The following is a 21,078-nucleotide window of genomic DNA, read 5'->3' as shown; positions in this document are numbered from 1 at the left end:
AACAGTACTTATCGAGATAGAGGGAATCCTTAATAGCAAACCTCTAGGTTACATCTCCACCAATGTAGCAGATTTAGACCCAATTACCCCAAATCTTCTGCTCATGGGGCGGTCAGACAATTCTTTACCTCAAGTGATATACCCTGCCGATGAATCCATAGGACGACGTAGATGGAGACAAAGTCAAGTTCTCACTGATCATTTTTGGTCAAGCTTCGTGAGACACTATTTACCCAATCTCCAACTACGACACAAATGGCATGTGTTAGATTTTTATCATGCCCAAACGAAACTTAATTCTTGGAGAGGTTTTCCATGCGACCTGCTATGCCCGTGGTACCTTTCTGATATCAGGGAAGAAGAAATACACAGCACACAGAATGCATGTTCTTCCTCTTCCTCTTTATTGCAGGTAGCAGAACATATTTATACACATACAGAGAAAAGAAACCTGACCTAGTTGTTTCCTGTTTAGACAAGAGGATATACTAGCTGGTGATGTGTGAGTCCAGATAAGACTCCCTGTTTACCTTACAGACTAACATCGTAAATATTCTATAGACACTGAACAGACAAAGGAATGTGTGTGAAACAGTGTGAAAACCATCTTAACACTAACAGCATGCAGAGACTAAAACCCTTGCAGTTGGGTCTGTTGTTATGATTGTTGATCCCCAGTTACCACGAGCCCATTGGTTGATCGGGAGAGTGTTTAAGACATTCCCTGGAGCAGATGGACAAGTAAGGTCTGCAGAAGTCAACGTTAAGGGTCGCTTATACACACGGCCAGTTACCTGTCTCATTAATCTACCAGAGATAGCAGATGAGGACGACACCAAGATCAAACTGACAGACCTTTATCTTAGATTTAGGAGCAAATATGCCATGCATATTTGGGGGCGGCAGTGTAAGAAAGGATTCCTATTCAGTTGTATTTCCACGCTTCACCACTATAGGCAGACATACAGTTTACCAAGCAATAACAAGTTACCTATGACCAGAGGTGGCAAAAGTACACACATCTATTACTTAAGTAGAAGTACAGATACTCATGTTTTAAAATACTCGGGTAAAAGTTGAAGTACTGATTAAACTTTTTTACTTAAGTGAAAGTAAAGAAGTCTTGGCTCTGACATGTACTTAAGTAAAAAGTAGTTATTACTTCTACCTGTTTTAGCTGTTAACTGGACCTCACATCATATTAGATAGATAGATAGATAGATAGATAGATAGATAGATAGATAGATAGATAGATAGATAGATAGATAGATAGATAGATAGATAGATAGATAGATCGATCTTAATTGTCATTGCATTGTACAGGTACACAGCAACGAAATGCAGTTTGGCATTCTTCTACCAGAAGTGCAAAAAGTAGCAATCGTGCAAATAGTGCAGATAAATATGTAGCATATTTACAGCATGTGAGATATATATCTATATATGTAAGCATATGTACAGTGAATAAATATAAAGGCTGTAGCAGTGCAGAGATGTGTGGCCATCATTAAGAGCCTTTGCTATGTTTCCACACGGACAGTTAATGAGGTGATACCGGTGCAACTCTTCGAATCAAGTCGAGAAGTTTTTATATATAAAATCATAGACATTTTACAGATTTGAATGATGTATTCTTTTTATCTCTACGATCAATAAAGACAGTAATTTAAGTTTGTGTCGCCATTATGAGGGAAAAACCCACAAAACGCCACCCAGAGGGTTAATTGTGTAAAACATGGTGGATTTGGTGTTTGATTTGAGACTTCACGCAAAAATAAAACAAATGTTTACTGATTAAAAATATTTTTATCTGGAGTTTATTTATTTATTTTAGATCTAAGTAAAGAAAGGATTTCGTGGATAAATGTATTTTTTGCCGAAGGTTTTAATTTTGCCTCTTTTATATTTAGTTATTTATTTATGTATTTATACTTTTTATAAACATGGTAAAAACAGAAATGCGCGCTGAATTGATAGCGCGTTAATAACATTTAGTGCCGTTTACAATAATTTTAATTTTGACAGCGAAATATATATATATATATATATATATATATATATATATATATATATATATATATATATATATATATATATATATATACTGTATATATTTGTATATTAATACAAAACTAATTAAAAATGTTACCTAATGAATGTATCCAAGCTGAATATTCACGTATAGAACACAAGCAGAGAAAAGATGATGATGATCATGAATGTGTCTGTTCTCAGTCATGTTTACATCACTGACTCCCTCTGTCTCATCCACGTTAACCCCAAACTTCTTACTGCCTTCTGCCTGCTCATTCTTAGCTCTTAGCTTCGTAAACTAGTCTAGATCTGTGGTAAATGAGAGTCAGGACTTTATACACCAGCGGATTGAAAAAGACACGCAGTAACAGGAAATCGGTTGTCCGGCTGAAATCGGCGCAGTGAAAATAAAAAATATTGATTTCACCAAATTAATGGATTAAAACTAAAGTAACGAGCTGGTTTAAAAAATGTAAGAAGTAAAAAGTACAGATATTTGTGTAAAAATGTAAAAGTAAAAAGTTGTCTGAAAAATAAATAGTGGAGTAAAGTACTGATACCAGAAAAATCTACTTAAGGACAGTAACGAAGTATTTGTACTCCGTTACTTCCCACCTCTGCCTATGACATCACAGTGCACCGTCCTCAATCAAGAGTATAAAAGGCCAGACCACTGAGCATTCAGCATTCATTCTGCATTACGCAACCTATCGAATCACCTCATATAGGATACATTCTATACCCAGTTAAGTTGAGTGTTCGGAATCCCATACCGTGTTTTTACTGACACGCTGGGGCAAGTACCATCCCCTGATCAGCGCACACAAGATTGTGAAAATCTTTATATGTATGTATATCCTTATATATTCGAGCTAGAGAAGAAAACTTCCTAACAGCATGTTACAGCCTTATATTTGTTTAGTGCGTATAAAGTGATGTTTAAAATCATTGATCTGAATGAAGATCGCTGATTATTAAGTGTTAGCTGGCTGTAGAAAGCTCTGCACTTGACATATTTGTGTGTGTCTGTGTGTGTGTGTGTGTGTGTGTGTGTGTGTGTGTGTGTGTGTGTAAGAGATTTCTGAATCCCCTCTGGTCCAATCATTAACTTGACCTTTATTATGGTGAACAGCATCATGGCAGGTCACGGCCAAGTACTTCAACTCCTACACCATCACTGGAAGGAGGAATGTAAGTCCTGACCTTCTCATTATCCTCAACACTTCACTCTGATGACTGTTTTTCATTTAGGACTAAATGATTGTCACTGTATATGAAGTGTGCTTCAAGATCAGTGACGTCAAACTAAGTGATCCAAAATGACATACTGGGTCAAAACAGGACAGATGGGATAGAGAATTATCATCATCATCATCATAATCTTGTGGCTGCTCCCATAAGGGGTCTGCCACGCTTGGGTCCCTTGAGTGAGGCCCTTAAACATCTGTGTTGTGACTCCAGCTTCCTAACATCACAAGGATATGCAAAGAAGCATTTCACTGCTCTGTTATGTACATGTGACCAGTATAGAGCACCTTTTCTTTTTTCTTTACATTTCCAAAAAGTGTTCAAGCTTTAGTTAGCCATAGTTTCAGGTGTGAATCATAAAGTGTTAAGAGTCAAACTTCACAAGTTATAATAGAAATGTGACCTCGCAGCCCAGATATACTGAACCCACAGGCTTCCAGTGGTCTGGGGGTCTTGAGTTTGACATGTCTACATAGATGGTCAAACATTACATGGGAGCTGGAAGTTTGAACTCTCAATGAAGTGGGAACAGGCAGTCAGGAGCTCAGAGGACAAAGGCCACATTGATTAACAGAGCATCCTGGGAGCATATTGGGTCAAATTTGCTGTGTTTTTTTGGGAATAGACGACTAATTAATTTGTACAAAATATGTGGAAGTTTGTGAGGAAATGGAATTTAAAGCCACGTGAGCTTGTTGATCTTGGAACCAGTGTTGGACGAGTTAAAGTAGAGATACACTTAGTACAATATCACTCCAGTGAAAGTGCCCCCTTTAAACCTTCACAGGAGTAAAAGTACAAAAGTATTTGTTTTTAAATTAAGTATCCAAAGTACTAATTTTTATGGTTCCTATTATCTTGTGACACTTTTTTCCTTTATCAACTTATTATTTTCTTGTGTCTGTTACTCTTAGCACAACAATCTATAAATCGAAAATAAATAAAATAAAACAGAGCACGCTCTGCCCTGATTATTTGACCGGATACATTTTTGTTTCTTGTATTTAAAAAAAATTAGTAAAAAAAAGTAAGATTTTTTTTTTACTGGAACTACATTTCAAAGTCTCGCCAAATAGAAATACTTCAGTAAAGTACAGATTCACGAAAAACCTCAAGTTTAGTAACAAATTACTTTTACTTTGTTACTGTGCACCACTGCCTTGAACCATCAATCATACCACAATAGTGCAGCATTTAAGTGTAACACCAAAACCCACTGACGTCACATGATTTTATAATCAACAGTAGTTGAATACATTTTTCCGCAATTAAGTTCATCGTTGCATTTGTCTGCATTTACAGTGCGTCTTGGCCACGTATGCCAGCATCGCCACCCTTATCCTGTTCTTCAAACTGAAGCCTAAGAAGAAAGCTGCAACGGTGAGCTGAGGTACTGTAGCGAATTTGAGAGAAGAAAAAAATGTATAAAGATAAAATAAAATAAGTGGTCTGTTCTTCACCATTTTATTAATTCTATAAAAGAGGTATCTCCCTGGCCAAGAAAGACGCGACCCCCCTTTACTTTATACCATACAATTAATAGAGCATGTAGTTCAGATCTAATGTTACAGGAAACTTGAAATGTGAGCGGCACTCAGAGACAATCACTTATGAAAAATACGGCGTTTAATGAAAGAGACAAACACGACATAAAACTAACTACACAAACATACAAAAGAAATAAAGAAAATTAAAATAAACAAAAAAATAAACAAAAAGTTAAAATTAGGAAAAAGGAGACTGTGGTATACCAACATTTAATAAAAGTGTAATCCGTGGTGCTCATCCTTTGATTGAAAAGCAGATGTCAAGGGTTAAAAGGAATGCCTGGGACATGAAATCTAAATGACCTGTCCCAGACGTTACAGTACACAATCAGATCCGAGTCGAATTTCATTTTTAATACTTAAAGGTAGGGCTGTGCAATTAATCGCAATCACAAAAAAAAAAAAAATCTCGATTTAAGCACGATTTCTAAACCGCATAAGGCTGCGATTTTATCTATTAATTTATTTATATTTTTATTCAGAATACATTCTTGTGCGCATGTTTTTAAGATGTTAACCAATCAGAGCTCACGCAGTGCACCGCGCAAATTACAGCTAAGCTGAGCGGAAGAAAGATGTTAACCAATCAGAGCTTACTCCGCACACGACGTAGCCGAGCGGAAGAACCGAACAGGCGAGCGGGAGGAAAGAACATAAAATATGGATGCAGGTCAAAATAAAAATGATTTGGTGCCAAAGAGAAATTTTGGGAGTTTGGGAGTATTTTGGATTCAGGAGAGAGGATGTATCACAAAGCAAGGTAATTTGCAAGACTTGTGAAATGATTATTCCAATGAAACAGAGCAATACTACAAATGTGTTCCAACACTTAAAACAGCGCCATAAAAAACTGCATGATCAATGCATGTCGACATCGAAACAAACAAAAGCACACATTAAAGCCAGCCCGAACAGATTAAACAAGTATCCATTGTTTTTTTGGTTTTGATTTCTGTTTTTATTTATTGTTATGACTGGAGTTGAGGTTAGTTAATCTTAATTTATTTTATGTTGTCTGTTTTAAAGACAATTTTACTACAGTTTTCTTTATTAAACAATTAATACCATGTTATTTCATTGTGAAATGTTTTGTCATGCACTTCTTGTGCACTGAATACATTTGGAAAAAGCATGTTTGAAAAAGTTTGAAAAAAGCAAAAACAATTGCGAAAATCGCAAATAAAATCGCAATCGCAATATTCATGTAGAAAATCGCAATATGATTATTTTGTCCATATTGCACAGCCCTATTTAAAGGTAATAATGATTAGCTTATAATAATAATAATAATAATAATAATAATAAATTTTTCCACTTTTGCAGGCTTTGTGAATGTTGCTGTACAGGATGAAGATTCAACAAACAGTTGTTTTGATTCACAATGTTAAATAAAACTTGTACCAAACTCTAATACATAGAAAACTGTTATTTACACAATTATAAAAGACTGTACAGTAAATGAGGCTCTGCTAAATCCTGTATGGAATTGATGGAGATGCACACATGGGGAAAGTCCAGTAGGTTGAGCCGCTTCACATTATTAGTCTAATTAAGAAATGAGGGTGAGTGGTGCAATACTGATGCCTCTAAATTTTTGTCTGGCCACTGGTGATGGAAGCTGTGGTACTGGGGTCACTAGATGTATGCACCGGCAGCCAGGAGCAGTGGATTTAGTCAGGTACGTCCCCAGTAATAAAACTTTATTTCGGCTTCTCCCGTTAGGGGTCGCCACAGCGGATACTCTGCATGTTTGATTTGGAACATGTTTTTACGCTGGATGCCCTTCCTAACGCAACCCTCCCCAATTTATCCGGGCTTGGGACCGGCACTAAGAGTGGCTGGGGTCGGTTCCCTGACCGGGGATCGAACCCGGGCCGCACCACTAGACCCCAGTAATACCTCCTGGAAATTGTCGGGTAATTGAACGTGACCGTTGGCTGCTGTAAAGTCATCCGTTTCCACGTCGTCCACGGCTTTTGCGAAGTCCCACAGCCGGACTGTGTTGTCCATGGAACCGGCAGTGAGGAAAGATGATGGAAGTTTGGGTGGAAGCGGGTGGAGGTGACGTCAGAGAGATGCCCAGCGAAAAAACGCAGTGTTTGGTGTTGATCCAATGCCCACAACCTACAGAGAAAATGGCAAGATAATTTTCATTTGATATGAATGATAATTTTATATGACCAATTGATAGTGTCTATTAAACAAAAAAAGAAAGAAAAAAAAATCTCTGACCGTGCCACTCTGTCATGTCCTCCAGAGACAAAATAATATCCATGTGCACAAAACTGAGTGTCCCACACTGGGTAAATGTGTCCTTTATAAGCTACTAGACAGGTAAATGTTTGCAAGCTCCACAGCCTGATGGTGCCATCTTTGGGTTTCATTAAGAAACCTAATTTGGATCCAAACACGCTATTGAATTACAGACCCATTTCAAATCTCCCATTTATGTCTAAGATTTTAGAAAAGATTGTCGCGTCGCTGCCCAGTTATGTTCCCACTTACAAGAGAACAATATCTTTGAAGAGTTTCAGTTAGGTTTAAGGCCCCATCATAGCACAGAAACTGCTCTAGTTAATGACCTGTTTTTAGCTTCAGACCAAGGCTTCATCTCGCTGTTAGTTTTACTAGATCTTAGTGCTGCATTTGACACTATAGATCATGATCTCCTTCTAGATCGATTACAAAATTATATTGTCATTCAGGGACAGGCATTAAGCTGGTTTGAATCCTACCTGTTCGATCGTTACTATTTCATAGGCTTAAATGGAGAGCTATCCAGGTTGATGCTAGTAAATTATGGCATGCCACAAGGTTCAGTTCTAGGACCCCTGCTTTTCACAATATAAATGCTTCCCTTAGGAAAAATTATTAGAAGCCATAGAATTAGCTTCCAATGTTATGCTGATGATACCCAGCTATATATCTCATCTAAACCAGGCGATATAGCTCAATTAGCTCTGAGTGTGTTAAAGAAATAAGAAATTGGATGACTCATAACTTTCTACTATTAAATTCTGATAAGACAGAGATTTTGCTCATCGGCCCAAAAACCAGTACACAGAAGCTCTAGCATTTCAAGCTGAATTTAGATGGATGTTTTGTAACCACTAGTTCAATGGAAAAAGACCGGGGAGTTATTTTAGACAGCAACTTGTCTTTCAAATATCATATCAACCAAGTTACAAAACAGCCTTCTTTCACCTTAGAAATATTTCTAAGCTAAGAAACATGATGTCTATATCTGATGCAGAGAAGCTCGTCCATGCGTTCATGACCTCCAGAATAGACTACTGTAATGCATTACTAGGTGGATGTCCTGCATCATTAATAAACAAGCTTCAGTTAGTTCAGAATGCGGCAGCCAGAGTTCTCCCAAGGTCAAGAAAATATGATCACATAACCCCAATCTTATCGTCCCTACACTGGTTACCTGTTAAGTTTCGAATTGACTGCAAACTACTGCTTCTTACTTATAAAGCACTAAATGGATTGGCTCCCATCTATCCAGTCTTCTAACACACTACAAACCGTCACGCTCCCCGAGATCTCAAAACTCTGGACTTCTAGTAGTTCCTAGAATAGCAAAGTCCACTAAAGGTGGTAGAGCATTTTCATATTTAGCTCCTAAACTTTGGAATAGTCTTCCTGACAGTGTTCGGGGCTCAGACACACTCTCCCAATTTAAGTGCAGATTAAAAACGTATCTTTTTAGCAAAGCCTACACATAACATCACATATCATAACCTTGGGTTCTAGAACATCTGATCACATGCACATTATCAACTTGTGCTTGTGGACTTAATATCATGAACAGCAGCTACGCTAATTTCTCTCCACTGCTTCTCTTTCTCTACCCATCCCGAGGCTTCCTGAGGTTGCTCCAGCTCCAGTCACGTCCCACCTCATGAAGATTATGGACCTTTAAAGAAGTAGACGCCAAACTCGCAAACATCCCAAACCATCTGGAGACGTACCAGTGCCAATTGGATCCCACTACATGTGTGAAGTTTTGACATTGGACCTCCTGGAGTGTTTAAAGGTTCTGGCATGGAGAAGCTGGTTTTGGATCTGTGATGATCACAAATGTTGAGCTATTTTATATAATTATATATTAATATATATAATATATTATCAATATAAAAAACCCATTAAAAACTAAACCACGGTAGAATCGGCAAATCCCCCTGCTATTAGACTTGAGTCGTCTGTAATGTCCACCGCCGTCAGACCCTATGATCAGACATCGAACATCAGTTCAGCTGCAACTCACAGAATTCTATTCTACCCTTCCTAACGATATAAAAAATAAATATGCTTGGTGTCTTCAAAAGAATAAATACATCTGGACTTGTCCAGTAACACAAAATGATTAACCATCAATTATTACAAAAAATCTGCTGATTTGCTGCCTACATGGCAACCAAAATATTTCAGGTTGGCTACAGTATCACACAATAAGTTTAAGGCACAGATAAAACAAAACATTTAATATAACACACGATGATGTAAAGACGTGTGTCTTATTTACATTGGGTCGAAATGAGCCTTCGTTTCTATTTGACGAGGAAACTAAACCCTCACGATCCACAGCAAAACAATTATTAGTTTGTGGACACCTGACCCTAAAATTCGTATGTGCTTTTTCCTATTCCATATTTAGTCCCCATTTGCTTTTATAATAACCTCCACTTTTCTAGGAAGATCTTCCACTGGATTTTGGAGTGTGCTGAGATCAGTGCTCATTCAGCCACAAGGGTTAGGGTTAGGGTTTAAAGCGCTGGCTTTGTGGACAGGGCCACTGTCATGCTGGAACAGATTTGGGTCTCCTAGTTCAAGTGTCCAGAGTGTTACAAATGTTTGCCTCCAAAATTGCGATAACAGTTTGGAAAAGAACCACATATGGCTGGAAAAGTCAGGTGTCCCAATACTTTCGTCTATATAGTGTACGTAGAAGCGAACCTGATTTACCTGGTAGGCATTGAGAAACGCGTAGAAGCATATTGAGGGAAGGGTCTCTGTGCCTAGACGTACACACTTAAGAAACTATCATCCAATACAAAACTTTCCATAGACACTGAACTAAAGCTTTAAAAATAAAGTTGCATTATTACGCAGATTACAGTCATGTTTTCTATTTGTTTTTAAATATTATCAAATAAATGAGAGCAACCAAGACAACTTCAATATTAATATCAATATCAAGTTGAAATTTTGGCCCTTCGAAGGAATATTTTTGGGCAAAAAATCACTTTATATCAAATTAATAAAAAATATTTTTTGACAATGTGCTTTTAATTATGTTTATAGGTAATATGCTTTATAACTTAAACCTTTTAGTTTATTGGTATCGGTCAAGTGCAGAATACTAAATCATTTTATATACTTATGAAATATGCAAATGTTAACAGCATCATGGAACAGGTGCAATGTAACTTTTTCTTTTGCTTTTGTTTAATATATTGCTTTTTCATGATTTCATAAAACCAGAGAACCAAGAAATCCAAAAGTACACCATGTAAAAACTTATACTAATGCCAAGCTCAGGATCAAGCCAAGAACCCTGTACCCACTACACCATCATGTCCCAATCACATTATTACTTTTCTACAGCTTAAACATACAGAACATAACAGAAAAACACCTTAAATAACAGCTGTTCTTCTCGCACCCCATCTTCACAGTGGAACACCCCTGATCAAATAGTATAAGGACAGAAAAAAGGGTATACATCAGCATAGGCAACAGCAGAAAAGGTAATGAATTACAGTATCTCACAAAAGTAATTACACCCCTCACATTTCAGCAACCGTGTTTATGTTTCAATATAATTTTGGTCCATGAATATGTATGAAATTATTCACACTCGTCTCATAGAGTTTCTCTCAGGTGTGCTGCTCCTTGAGTGTAATTTTCGGTGAGAGTTTCTATCTCATCAGACTTCGGCTGTCACATGTTGCTGGGGTCAAAGGTATCTGTCTGCTGTAAGTCCTTCACGGTCAGCACCTGTAGGCTCTTTGTGCGTAAACTCCATGTTGCTTGAAGCTGTTGCTTTTAACCAATCAGAGAGGCATTTTATGAGGTTAATATCGATGCTAGAAATGATGTAAGCAGGGCAGTGCAGCTGTGGCTGCAATGAAAGGAGACTTGCTGAATGAAATATATATATTGCTGAATACTGCGTTTCTCTCTAATATTGATGTTTCATTTAATTTCGATATATTTATTTGAAGTTGTGCATACACTAATTAGGCATTATGATCAAGTCAAAAGCTTTTATTGTCATTTCAACCATATATAGCTGACGCATTACACAGTGAAATAAAACAACATTCCTCCTGAACCCTGGTGCTACATACAACAACAATCACTGAAAACAGAAAACACAGGGTTAAGGACTAGTCAATGTCCTCGTCACATAAAGTGCATCGTGTGCAACCTGGTGCAAACAGTGCAAAGACAACACAAGACAGTACAAGACAAATACATAAAATACAAAAATAGCTCCGCCAGTAAACCTGTTGTATATTTCACACTGTGGTGTGTAAGAGACGTAAAGTGAACAGTAACAAAAAATGTAAACAAAATGTTGTGCAAAAGAGCAAATAGCAATGATGATATAACATTTTTATAATAGCATTGATATAACATTATGAGCGGTGAAGTGAATGTCACTGATTATCTCTTCTTCATGGTGCCTGTTAGTAGGTGGTGTGTATATTAGGCTGCAAGTGAACATTTTGTCCTCAAATTTGACGTGTTAGAAGCAGGAAGAATGGGCGAGCGTAAGAATTGTGAGTTAGTTTTCCAAATTGCGATAGCTAGACGACTTGTTTAGAGCATCCCCAAAACTCTTGTGTGATGTTCCTGGTCTGCAGTGGTCAGTATCTATCAGAAGTGCTCCAAGGAAGGACCAGTGGTAAACAGAGTCATGGATGGCCCAAGGCTTACTAATGCACGTGGGGAGTTAAGGCCGGCCTGATGATGGTCTGATGAGCTGCAGAAGCTGAAATCGCTGAAGAAGTGAATGCTGTTAATGCTCAGGACATGTTTTGGTACCAAAATGCAACACAATATTAGGTAGGTGGTCATAATGGTTTTCCTGCTCGGTGTGTTATAGTATACTGCACATCCCAGCATGCGCGAGCTTTGCCGCAACGCCGCTTCTCGCGCTGTGCTCCTTTTCGACGCCAGGGGTCGCATTAAGCGAGCGCTGGGTGGGGGGGGTGGGGTTTTGTTGTTTGGCCACGCCCACCCATCACACGCTCCTCTTTTCCGATTGGTCCGCGCCGAAGCCGCGCGTGCACAACGCCCCGATTCCCGAACGCGTTTCCCTGTTACTTGTTTTTTTGCGTAACGCGCGCGCACCAACCGCGGTGCGGAAAAACCGGCTGTTTGACGCAGGCCGCGGAAGAAGCGTAACTTCAGTCCGGGTCCGGGCGCAGAGCAGAGAAGAGCAGGAGGAGAAAAGAGAGAGGGACGGAAAGGAAAGGCAGGATTCAGCGCAGAGCATTTTTTTCTCTATACACTAGCTGGCCTTCTTCAGTGTGAAGATCCCTAACAGAGCTTCTCAGCCATCAACTGACAATCATTTCAGGGTTTATGGATGGTGGAAATCGGGATTCGGTTCCTCACGGTTTTTATCCCCTGACTGTTTTTTTCCTTTCCTGCGTTTTATACGTTGGGCACAGCTGAACCAGGCACAGCCGCCATGGCCAGTGGATGGAGCGTGGATCCTGTCGGTTTTAGCAAAGCTAGCTAGCTTCATTCGGAGAACATAGTTAGCTACCTCAACCTATTTCAAGTGGAAAAAGATAACGCCTTAAGAAGATTTTTGCTCATTTTTTCTCATTTTAACTCCTAATTTTACGAAACCGGTCATTTTTTTTCTTGTATAGTTTCTTACCTCTTGCTAGCTAACTCGCTAAGTCTAAACGGACCGTTTTTTCCCCTCAGTCTTAGTTACTGTGAATTCGGCTACGTCCCGTGTTAGTGTCGGACTGTTTTACTTATTTATTGATTATATAAATGATATAAATTGAAATAAATCGAGGTTTTGGAGTAGGAAGAACCGCCCTGGTCTCTACCGCCAGCCGGAGGAGGAATTTAGCTGATCAGCACAGAAGCGTTAAAGAGGACGAGACGCAGGGTTTTTTCTGCTCAAGAACCATTATTAAGAAAGACGCCCAAGGAAAAGAGGGAAAGATTTTGGCTAAAAGATGTCTGGTCGACCCAGAACCACGTCGTTTGCTGAAAGCTGTAAACCCGCCGTGCCGCAGCCTTCAGCCTTTGGGAACATGAAAGTCAGCAGTGAGTATCAGTTTCCTCCTTCTCACACAAATGTCAGCTGAAGGAACCATCAGCTCATGTCTTTTTAAAGTCTTTTCGTCCATCCAGGTTTCTCTAAAACCATCTAGATTGGGAAGGAAACGAGAATCTTGAATGAACCTCCATCCTTGGGTGTGTTAAAACCCCTAATTCATAGTGTAGAAATATATATCCCATTATGAAGAACTTTAAAAAGAACTGGTCTCTCGCATCTAAATTGTCTGAGATGTCTCCACTTTCAGGAAGATGTCAGATCGATCTGATGAGTCACACACACGAGTCCCTTCTGATTGTTCCCCATGCTGGAAAGTTGATGGAGCGTGCATTGATTCTGGTAAACCCGAGTGATGGGATCCTCAGAGAGAGAGATATCTTGAACGTCAATCAGTTAACACAGCTCACACTTTTCTGCTCCGAGGACGCAATGGAGACGTTTTGGGAAAAAATCCAGGTTTAGATGTCTATCGATTCTAGAATAGATCTCAGGACGGGGAATGAAAGCTTCTTTTGAACCCTTGCTTGCAGGAGGTTTGGGAAAATTGATGGTCAGATGATGAAATTCGTGCTGGTTTGAATCGATTCCATGCGTAATCGTACAAATCGTTACGCAATATGCTTTGTTTTTTATTCCCCCTTTGCTTTCCGAAGCTTCAGAACATTTATGTGGGACCCGTGAGAACACTCAGGAATTTCCCAGTCAGCCTGCGACAATATCAGCATTACAAAGGCTCAAACGATAGCGTTATAAATGAGCGCTATAACGCACACCCCTGATGCATATTCACGGATTGGGCCGGTGCTGGATAACGGCTCGAGCTCCTCAGGGACTTTAGACCGGTATCCAGTTGCTTGGAGAGTGTGGGGATTGGCTGTGGAGTGATGTTCTCTACTGCAATGAAACATCGCTGCAGCTGTAATGTGGCTTAGAGATTTAGAGATGATTGATTTAACAGTTTAAATGCTGCGTGTGTGTGTGTTGGGGGGGGGATGAACTACGTACTGCTTTGTCATTAATCATCATGTGTCATGCATTTTTAGGAAGAACAGGTCACTGGATTGAGTCATTGGCTTTGTCCCAACTGACCTTCAAATCCTGTCCTAGTGCCCTGTTAGTAACATACTTGGCAGGTTACATGGGACATGTTGCACAGCTGTTTAATTTCCAGGTTTGGGGTGAAGCGTTTTGTGATTGCAGCATGGATTAAGGTTTGGGTTCTTGGGTTTAGATTTACACAAGATTTATATTGTATTATAGCATTGGAGGATGGAAAAAGTCATAGCTATAATTATTAGAAGTATCCATCATGCCAGCATTCATCACCAGGCATTAAAACTATAAAAGTGGACTGAACTAAGTATTTAGAAGGGGATAAAAGTATTGAAGCAAAGCTGATGACTATATCATGCAGCCAATAACTTGTATTTATGTAAGTACAGAGTAAAATACAAAAAATTCGCTTTAAAATCCAGAGCATTCGCACAGACTTCCAATCATTTTTTAAGCAATATAATTTGCCCTCTGTGGTCAGATTGACATGACGTGACTGTGCACTAGTCAAAGTGGTAACATGAAGAATTTTATGAAGCAAAACACAACTTGAAAGTGTCTCACACTGTTACCGATTCTATATCAATTCTAATAACGGTATCACCGTAGGGATTAATATTAGGGGTGTAACGGTACACAAAATTTACGGATCGGTACGTACCTCACGGTTTCGGTAAAAAACTTTTATCAACGTAGTTTATTATTACTATTATTATTATTATTATTATTATTTTTCAACATCAACATTTAAATAGTTTACATTTTTAAAACAATTGAAAATGAAATTGCTGCTTGGTTAAATAATATATCACATATTTGATATTTTATAGCAGTAATATAGAATTAATAAAATGAATTATATTAACTTTATTATATTGATTAAAATTGAATGATCAATTAAATTTACACAAATTACATTGATTAAATACAATTAAATAAATGGAAAAATGAAATTGAATAGTTTACATTTGTTAGACCCTATTTGGGTAAAATAGGTGTGTGTGTGTTTACATGATATTTAGTTTTCTAAATATCTGATCTACTTAAATATTCTTATTTAAATGTACTTTAACAAACGTCTTCATTCCTTCCTTCTTTCATTTATTCACTCCTTTGAAATGTGAAATTGTCAGAATGTTCACACGTAAAAAGGATTGTATTTGGTACACGTGTACCGTAACCGAAATCCCTGTAGCGAAAAGTTTTGGTACGGATACGTCTATCGTTACACCCCTAATATATACCTTACCAAAAGCCACCGTTCCGATTATTATACCCATATTACAATTCCACAGTCTCGTAGGTTTAAAAGCATGATTATAATTTGCAGTTGCAGTAGACTGGAAATGCTGCTGTGCTCTGCCCCACACTCCTGACAGAGATGTACTGTAGCACAGATTTGTACTCGGCACGTGGGTTGGATAATGCAGAAATCCCACTGATCTTTATTACGGCTCAATCAGCCTCCTCTGGTACGGAGCTCATTGCCGGCTGGCGCAGGTCTTCAGCAGTTCAGCTTCTCTTTCTGCTTTGATGTGTGTGCGGAAAGGAGAAAAACGACTGCCGAAGCTGTTGCCTTTGATTAGTGGCTCTAAACATTTAGCATTTCCACTGGAAAAGCATTTCCTTATAACATCTATAGGGGAATTGGGGCAATGCGCCATATCAGCATGGTTCACCACATCCAGACCCCGCCTTGTTTTCAAAGCTGACCAATCAGCAGTCTTCGATTGATATCCAAAGTTTTTTTTTTCCATATTCACGGTGAATCTGGCTGTGATGAATACCGGCTAGACGTGTGGTTATTAACTAGTAGGATTAACTAGAGAAAACCTTTTCAATCTTCATTGATCCAGTTGTGTGTCCACCCACAGTAGACATCTGTTGACTCATTGGAGTGGTACTTGACACAAGTCTTCTGCTGTCGTAGCTCATCCTCTTCAATGTTTGGCGTGTTATTTGTTCTGAGATTCTTTTCTTCTCACCACGTTGGTAAAGAGTAGCTGTTTGAGGTACTGAAGTGGTAGATCTGTGGTTAAGATGCTGGATTTCTGATCTGAGGCTGAATGTTGGGCTCTTTTGATTAAGGCCCTTAACCCTCAAGTGGCTCCTCACACTTCTATCAACTGGGTGTTTCTGCTAGAAAAACATCCATCCATCCATCCATCCATCCATCCATCCATCCATCCATCCATCCATCCATCCATCCATCCATCCATCCATCCATCCATCCATCCATCCATCCATCCATCCATCCATCCATCCATCCATCCATCCATCCATCCATCCATCCATCCATCCATCCATCCATCCATCCATCCATCCATCCATCCATCCATCCTGTTGCATTTGATTAAGTAAATACACAATGCTAAATCCAGACTTGATACATTTCAATGTGTAAAGGAAACAGATGTAAAGAGGAATTTGGTGCGTATTTCTGTGTTTCTGAAAGTGACACTTAAACAAAGGACGATACGTTGAAGGAAAAACATATTCAGCTCTCATATGATAGCGGGTCGTATGTGTGTTGCTCCACCTGAACTTCTTTAGAGTGTGAGAGATTGCTCAACATTACCAAACCTTGAAGGAGTCTCCAGCTGTCTTAAAACACATACTTACACACTTACACTACTCTTGAGTGGCTCTAAGTGTTCTAAGCTTGTTCTCACTTGCAAATACTAAAAAATAAATACATCCTGTGAATGGGAGTGTATTTACTGAGAAAATGCAGTGTGGAGCTGTGGGTGTTTTTCTGCATCCTTAAGTCTGATGTTGAATTGGTAAAGAACGAGTGATTCCCGATCAGATATAATATGAAATATAATGGAACACTTGAAGACATTTCTGGATGTGCACCTGGATGTTAATGCAGTCATCCAGTCATGTGACAGGCTTCATGCAGAATGGAAAAACTCTTTATAACAGTAGCAGAAAAGCAAGTTCTCAGGACACTGAACACAAGGTCCCATAGTGCGTGTCCTCTGTTCCCCATAAGTTCCCGATCATGCGGTGATCTGCATTTGTTGCTTTTCTGCGCATCGCGGTTGTAACGATTGATTCAAGATTTAAGACACATCGTATTTGTACAAACTGAAGGTTTTCTTCTTGGTGAAGCGCTGCTCTGTAGATGTTTTTTTTGTTTGTTTGTTTTTCATGCTATTCTGGGTAAATGCTGAAGATAGACGTGTGTGTGAAAATTCCAGGAGATCAGCACTTGAAATACTCAAAACAGTCAGACACAACCATTGTCTCTGAGGTTGTATTCTTTCTACATTGTTCTGATGTTTTGACCTGTATCTGCATGACTTTTTGCGTTTTGCTGAGCGTATTGGTTTGCTGAGAAACATCCAGGGAAATGATCACATTGCATAACATTTGTCAAACAGTGAGTGGTGACTTGTCACATTTTTTTTATACAACAGGGGAATAGTGGGAATCCAAATCAGCCGACTCCACTTAGTCTCTTAAAAGCTTATTGTCATCATATCTTAATATTAATCTTTTTATTATTATATTGTCCAGCTTTATAGGGAACTGCAAATTCAATTACTTTATCTTCTCAGGGTTTATGGAAATTGTAGATAGGTTTTTTTTTTGTGAAAGTCCGTGTATGTCAGTAGCAATTACCACAAAAATGAGTAGACGGACAAATCAACCAGACTATAAACCAAAGACAATTCCTGAACTTCCATTTGAAATCCAGACATGACCAGACCATATACTCAAGGTGCTGTATTGAACAATCCAGACTCTCGCACGCTTTCCTGCTAAACGAAGAAGAACCCTCCTGTCATCAATGTAAAACAAACATGAACATAAAACACACATTAATGGACTGTAATGCAAAAAAACACAGCTTTTCTGCTCAAAATGCCACCAAAGAAAATCCAAAAATACTTACGGAACATTAAACTGGAGGACTTTATATAACCACAGAAATCTTCTCTCGTCTAAACTAAAATGCAATCAACATATCATACCCACCTTGATCTTGCCATGGAAATAGGCACTGATACTGGCATGGTATTAGACAGACAGAGAGATAACGTGGACAAAAGTTTGTGGACATGAACGTAAGCTTGCTATTTGCTTTGCTATGTCGTTTTCTTTGGTGTGAATCTTCTCTTCGCCCCTCGCTGTTTTCTCCCCGTTCCTCCATTTTTCAATCGCAGCGTGATCTGTGTTGTATGGAAGCCCGTTTTCACCAAAAAAAAAAAAAAATTGCCGACTTTTTCTTGTAAACATCCAACATTTCTGGTGCATCCATAAAGCTGTTGGTGGTGTATGAACGAGGCTTCATCTGCTTCATCAGTGGTATTCCGTCTCCTCCAAAGCTGATTGTTAGATGTTAGCATTCTCTCCAGGCATCGGAGGCTTAGCCGGGGTCAGAGTGCAGGGTCAGTCACGATAGAGTGCCCCTTGAGGACAGAGTGTTTAAGTTCATTGCACAAGAGTGGCAGCTTGGTGATTCTGGGCTTTGAACCCTGTTTTTTTTTTTTTTAATCCTGAGCCCAGATCCTTAACCACTTAGCTTCCCTAAATCAGGTGAATGGAGATTAAACGTTACCGCATCCAAAGACAATTGTGTGCCAAATTTGTGATAATAGTTTGGGGAAAAACCACATTTGGCGCATAAGTCAGGTGTCCTAATACGTTTGTCTACATGTTGTAAATAGATCTGTTTGAAGCCCATCAGACTGATCAGACACATTGTCTCGCTTTCAGTTCCTTATATAACCCTTTACTATTTCTGTGAGCAGCCTCGAAGCAGACGTTCTTAAACTGGGTGTGGTTTAGCTGGAGGTGTGTGATGCCTGCTGCTACATTTCAAAGCCAGCGTGTGTGCAGACATGCTCTTTCAGACCACATCTTTTAAATACAGTATATCTCTATCTGGATTATATCAAAAGTCCTTCATGCAAACTGCTGCTGTGCATAAATCCTTCCGAGGTAAGGTAAGGTATTTTGGGATGCGTGTGTGTTCGTGTTTAAGACTGCTTGTTAATCTGATCGGTTTTCGACTCCGAATGTCACGCGTAAAGCAAAGGGGCACAGTAACCTAAGACCTAAAATCCAACGCACAAATGCAGAAACGCTGACCGCGTGTGCGCACGTCAGAATGTGTGGGCGTGTACTCTGACCCCTCACATGACACGGCTCAGTCGATGGTTCGTGCTCTTTGTCCCCTTCCTTACATATACGTGTACGCACAGGAAATTAAGAAATGTAATCTGCTTAGAAAGGTCCAAAGGAAAAGAATATCACAGCATGCGGTCTTGATTAAAAAAAAAAAAAAGCATGACCTTAATTTTCACTCCGTGTTTATTAAAAGCTTCCCCGAGCTCTTTCCTAAAGTATGAATGAACTCTGCTAGGTTTCGTTCTCTCAGCCTCACAGCTTTGCATTTTCAGGCTGGTCTGACCAGTTTAGAATTTTTTACTAGGTGAGGTAGTGCTAGCAAGCAGACCGATCTTCATGTCTGTCGCAGTGAGGTCGTTTTCACGAACGACATAACCAACGAGCGCAAGCGTCTGTTTTCTTCTGTTTTCTTGCGCTCGAAATAACATGACTGCGCCTGAACGCACGCAAGGTCAACATAAAGACAAAGTCGCAACCCATGTGGCTTCATGGTGATGGTTTTGAAGGAATTGTGTTTACTTCACTGAGAGACAATGGGGAGTAAAGAGTGCAAACCCTCAGACAAAGGTGGGTCTCCTGCTAATAATAATAGTTTGATAAATCTGAGATTTCTTCGATCTTTTTGGATAAATGGCTGAAATATTCCCGCTTAGAACTGTATTCGTGAGACTGTCGGGTTGTCGTTCGGAGCGTCGCGTTCTTAAATATTAAAATTGCGCATCCCGGCCATGTAAAACCTACGGGAAAATATTGTCAGTATTGAACCATGTGATATTGTCCACAAGAGTGTGGAGTATGTGTGTACTATTAAAGTTATTGAGTATGAACATTTGAACTAAACATGTTCCCCATCATTGGAATTCCAAAAGCTTTGGCCACCTTTAAACCTACTGAAAATTCTGATATGTTTTTTTTTTTTTTTCTGGATTTCCTGAATTTGTAGATATATTTAAGTGTAAATTCAGATTTTTTTTAATGTAGACACGACGATCATGTTGCCAAAGTTTTAATAAGAAATGGAGGTCGTCACTACTGTGTATGAAACCAGAAGGATGGGAAAGTTTTGGCAACGTTTTTCCACGTGCTTTTAATTCTTTCGATGTGCATAAAGAATGCACTTTGATTACGTCATCGATTACGGTCATGTTGCTGCTGCTTCTACACGCATTAACCTGGCCGTAATTCAACCCGTTCAGTCGAGTACACAGTACAAATGTGTGCAAATCTGTGGTTTAATCAAATCATGTGACTGAACTAGTTTTTTTATTTATAGCGATCTGACGGGGAAGTTGTTTTAGAAGCTGGTGTATGAGTCAGTTGTATTGTTTCTCTCGCAGAAAAAAATTTCATTCAGTATGTACACCGATCAGGCCTAACATTGATATTATAACATTATGGTGAAGTGATTAACACTGATTATCTCTTCATCATGGCACCTGTTAGTGGGTGGTGTATTTATTAAGCAGCAAGTGAACATTTTGTTCTCAAAGTTGACGTGCTCGAAGCGGAAAAAATGGGCAAGCGTAAGGATTTGCGCGAGTTCGACAAATTGCGATGGTTAGACGACTGAGTCAGAGCATCTCCAAACCTGCAGCTCGTGTGAGATGTTCCTGGTCTGCAGTGCTCAGTATCTATCAAAATTGCTCCAAGGAAGGAACAGTGGTGAACCAGCGACAGGTTCATGGGCGGTGGTGGGCAGTAACGAAGTAAATTAAATTTGTTACTCTACTG

General features: G+C 39.1%; 1 protein-coding gene and 1 long non-coding RNA gene across 3 annotated transcripts in view; both read left to right on the top strand.

Annotated features, from left to right (window-relative positions):
• The first annotated feature begins 2,738 nt into the window (after positions 1-2,738).
• On the top strand, positions 2,739-6,231 carry LOC124377793. The gene is made up of 4 exons (XR_006924113.1): positions 2,739-2,881; positions 3,167-3,225; positions 4,585-4,672; positions 6,153-6,231. It is a non-coding gene; the product is annotated as an uncharacterized LOC124377793 (long non-coding RNA).
• Positions 6,232-12,196: 5,965 nt separating this feature from the next.
• Positions 12,197-21,078, top strand: part of gsk3bb (glycogen synthase kinase 3 beta, genome duplicate b) — a 30,615-nt gene continuing 21,733 nt past the window's right edge. The window contains exon 1 of one of the 2 annotated variants that reach the window (XM_046837457.1): positions 12,197-13,139. In XM_046837457.1, the coding sequence (XP_046693413.1) occupies positions 13,049-13,139 (91 nt within the window). In that variant the 5' untranslated portion in view covers positions 12,197-13,048. Of the gene's footprint in view, positions 13,140-19,691; positions 19,915-21,078 lie in introns of those variants that run through there. The other variant, XM_046837458.1, reaches the window with a different exon arrangement.

Source organism: Silurus meridionalis, chromosome 24 (assembly GCF_014805685.1).
Source record: "Silurus meridionalis isolate SWU-2019-XX chromosome 24, ASM1480568v1, whole genome shotgun sequence".
Lineage (NCBI taxonomy): Eukaryota > Metazoa > Chordata > Actinopteri > Siluriformes > Siluridae > Silurus > Silurus meridionalis.
This window is presented reverse-complemented; position numbering and strand designations above follow the sequence as displayed.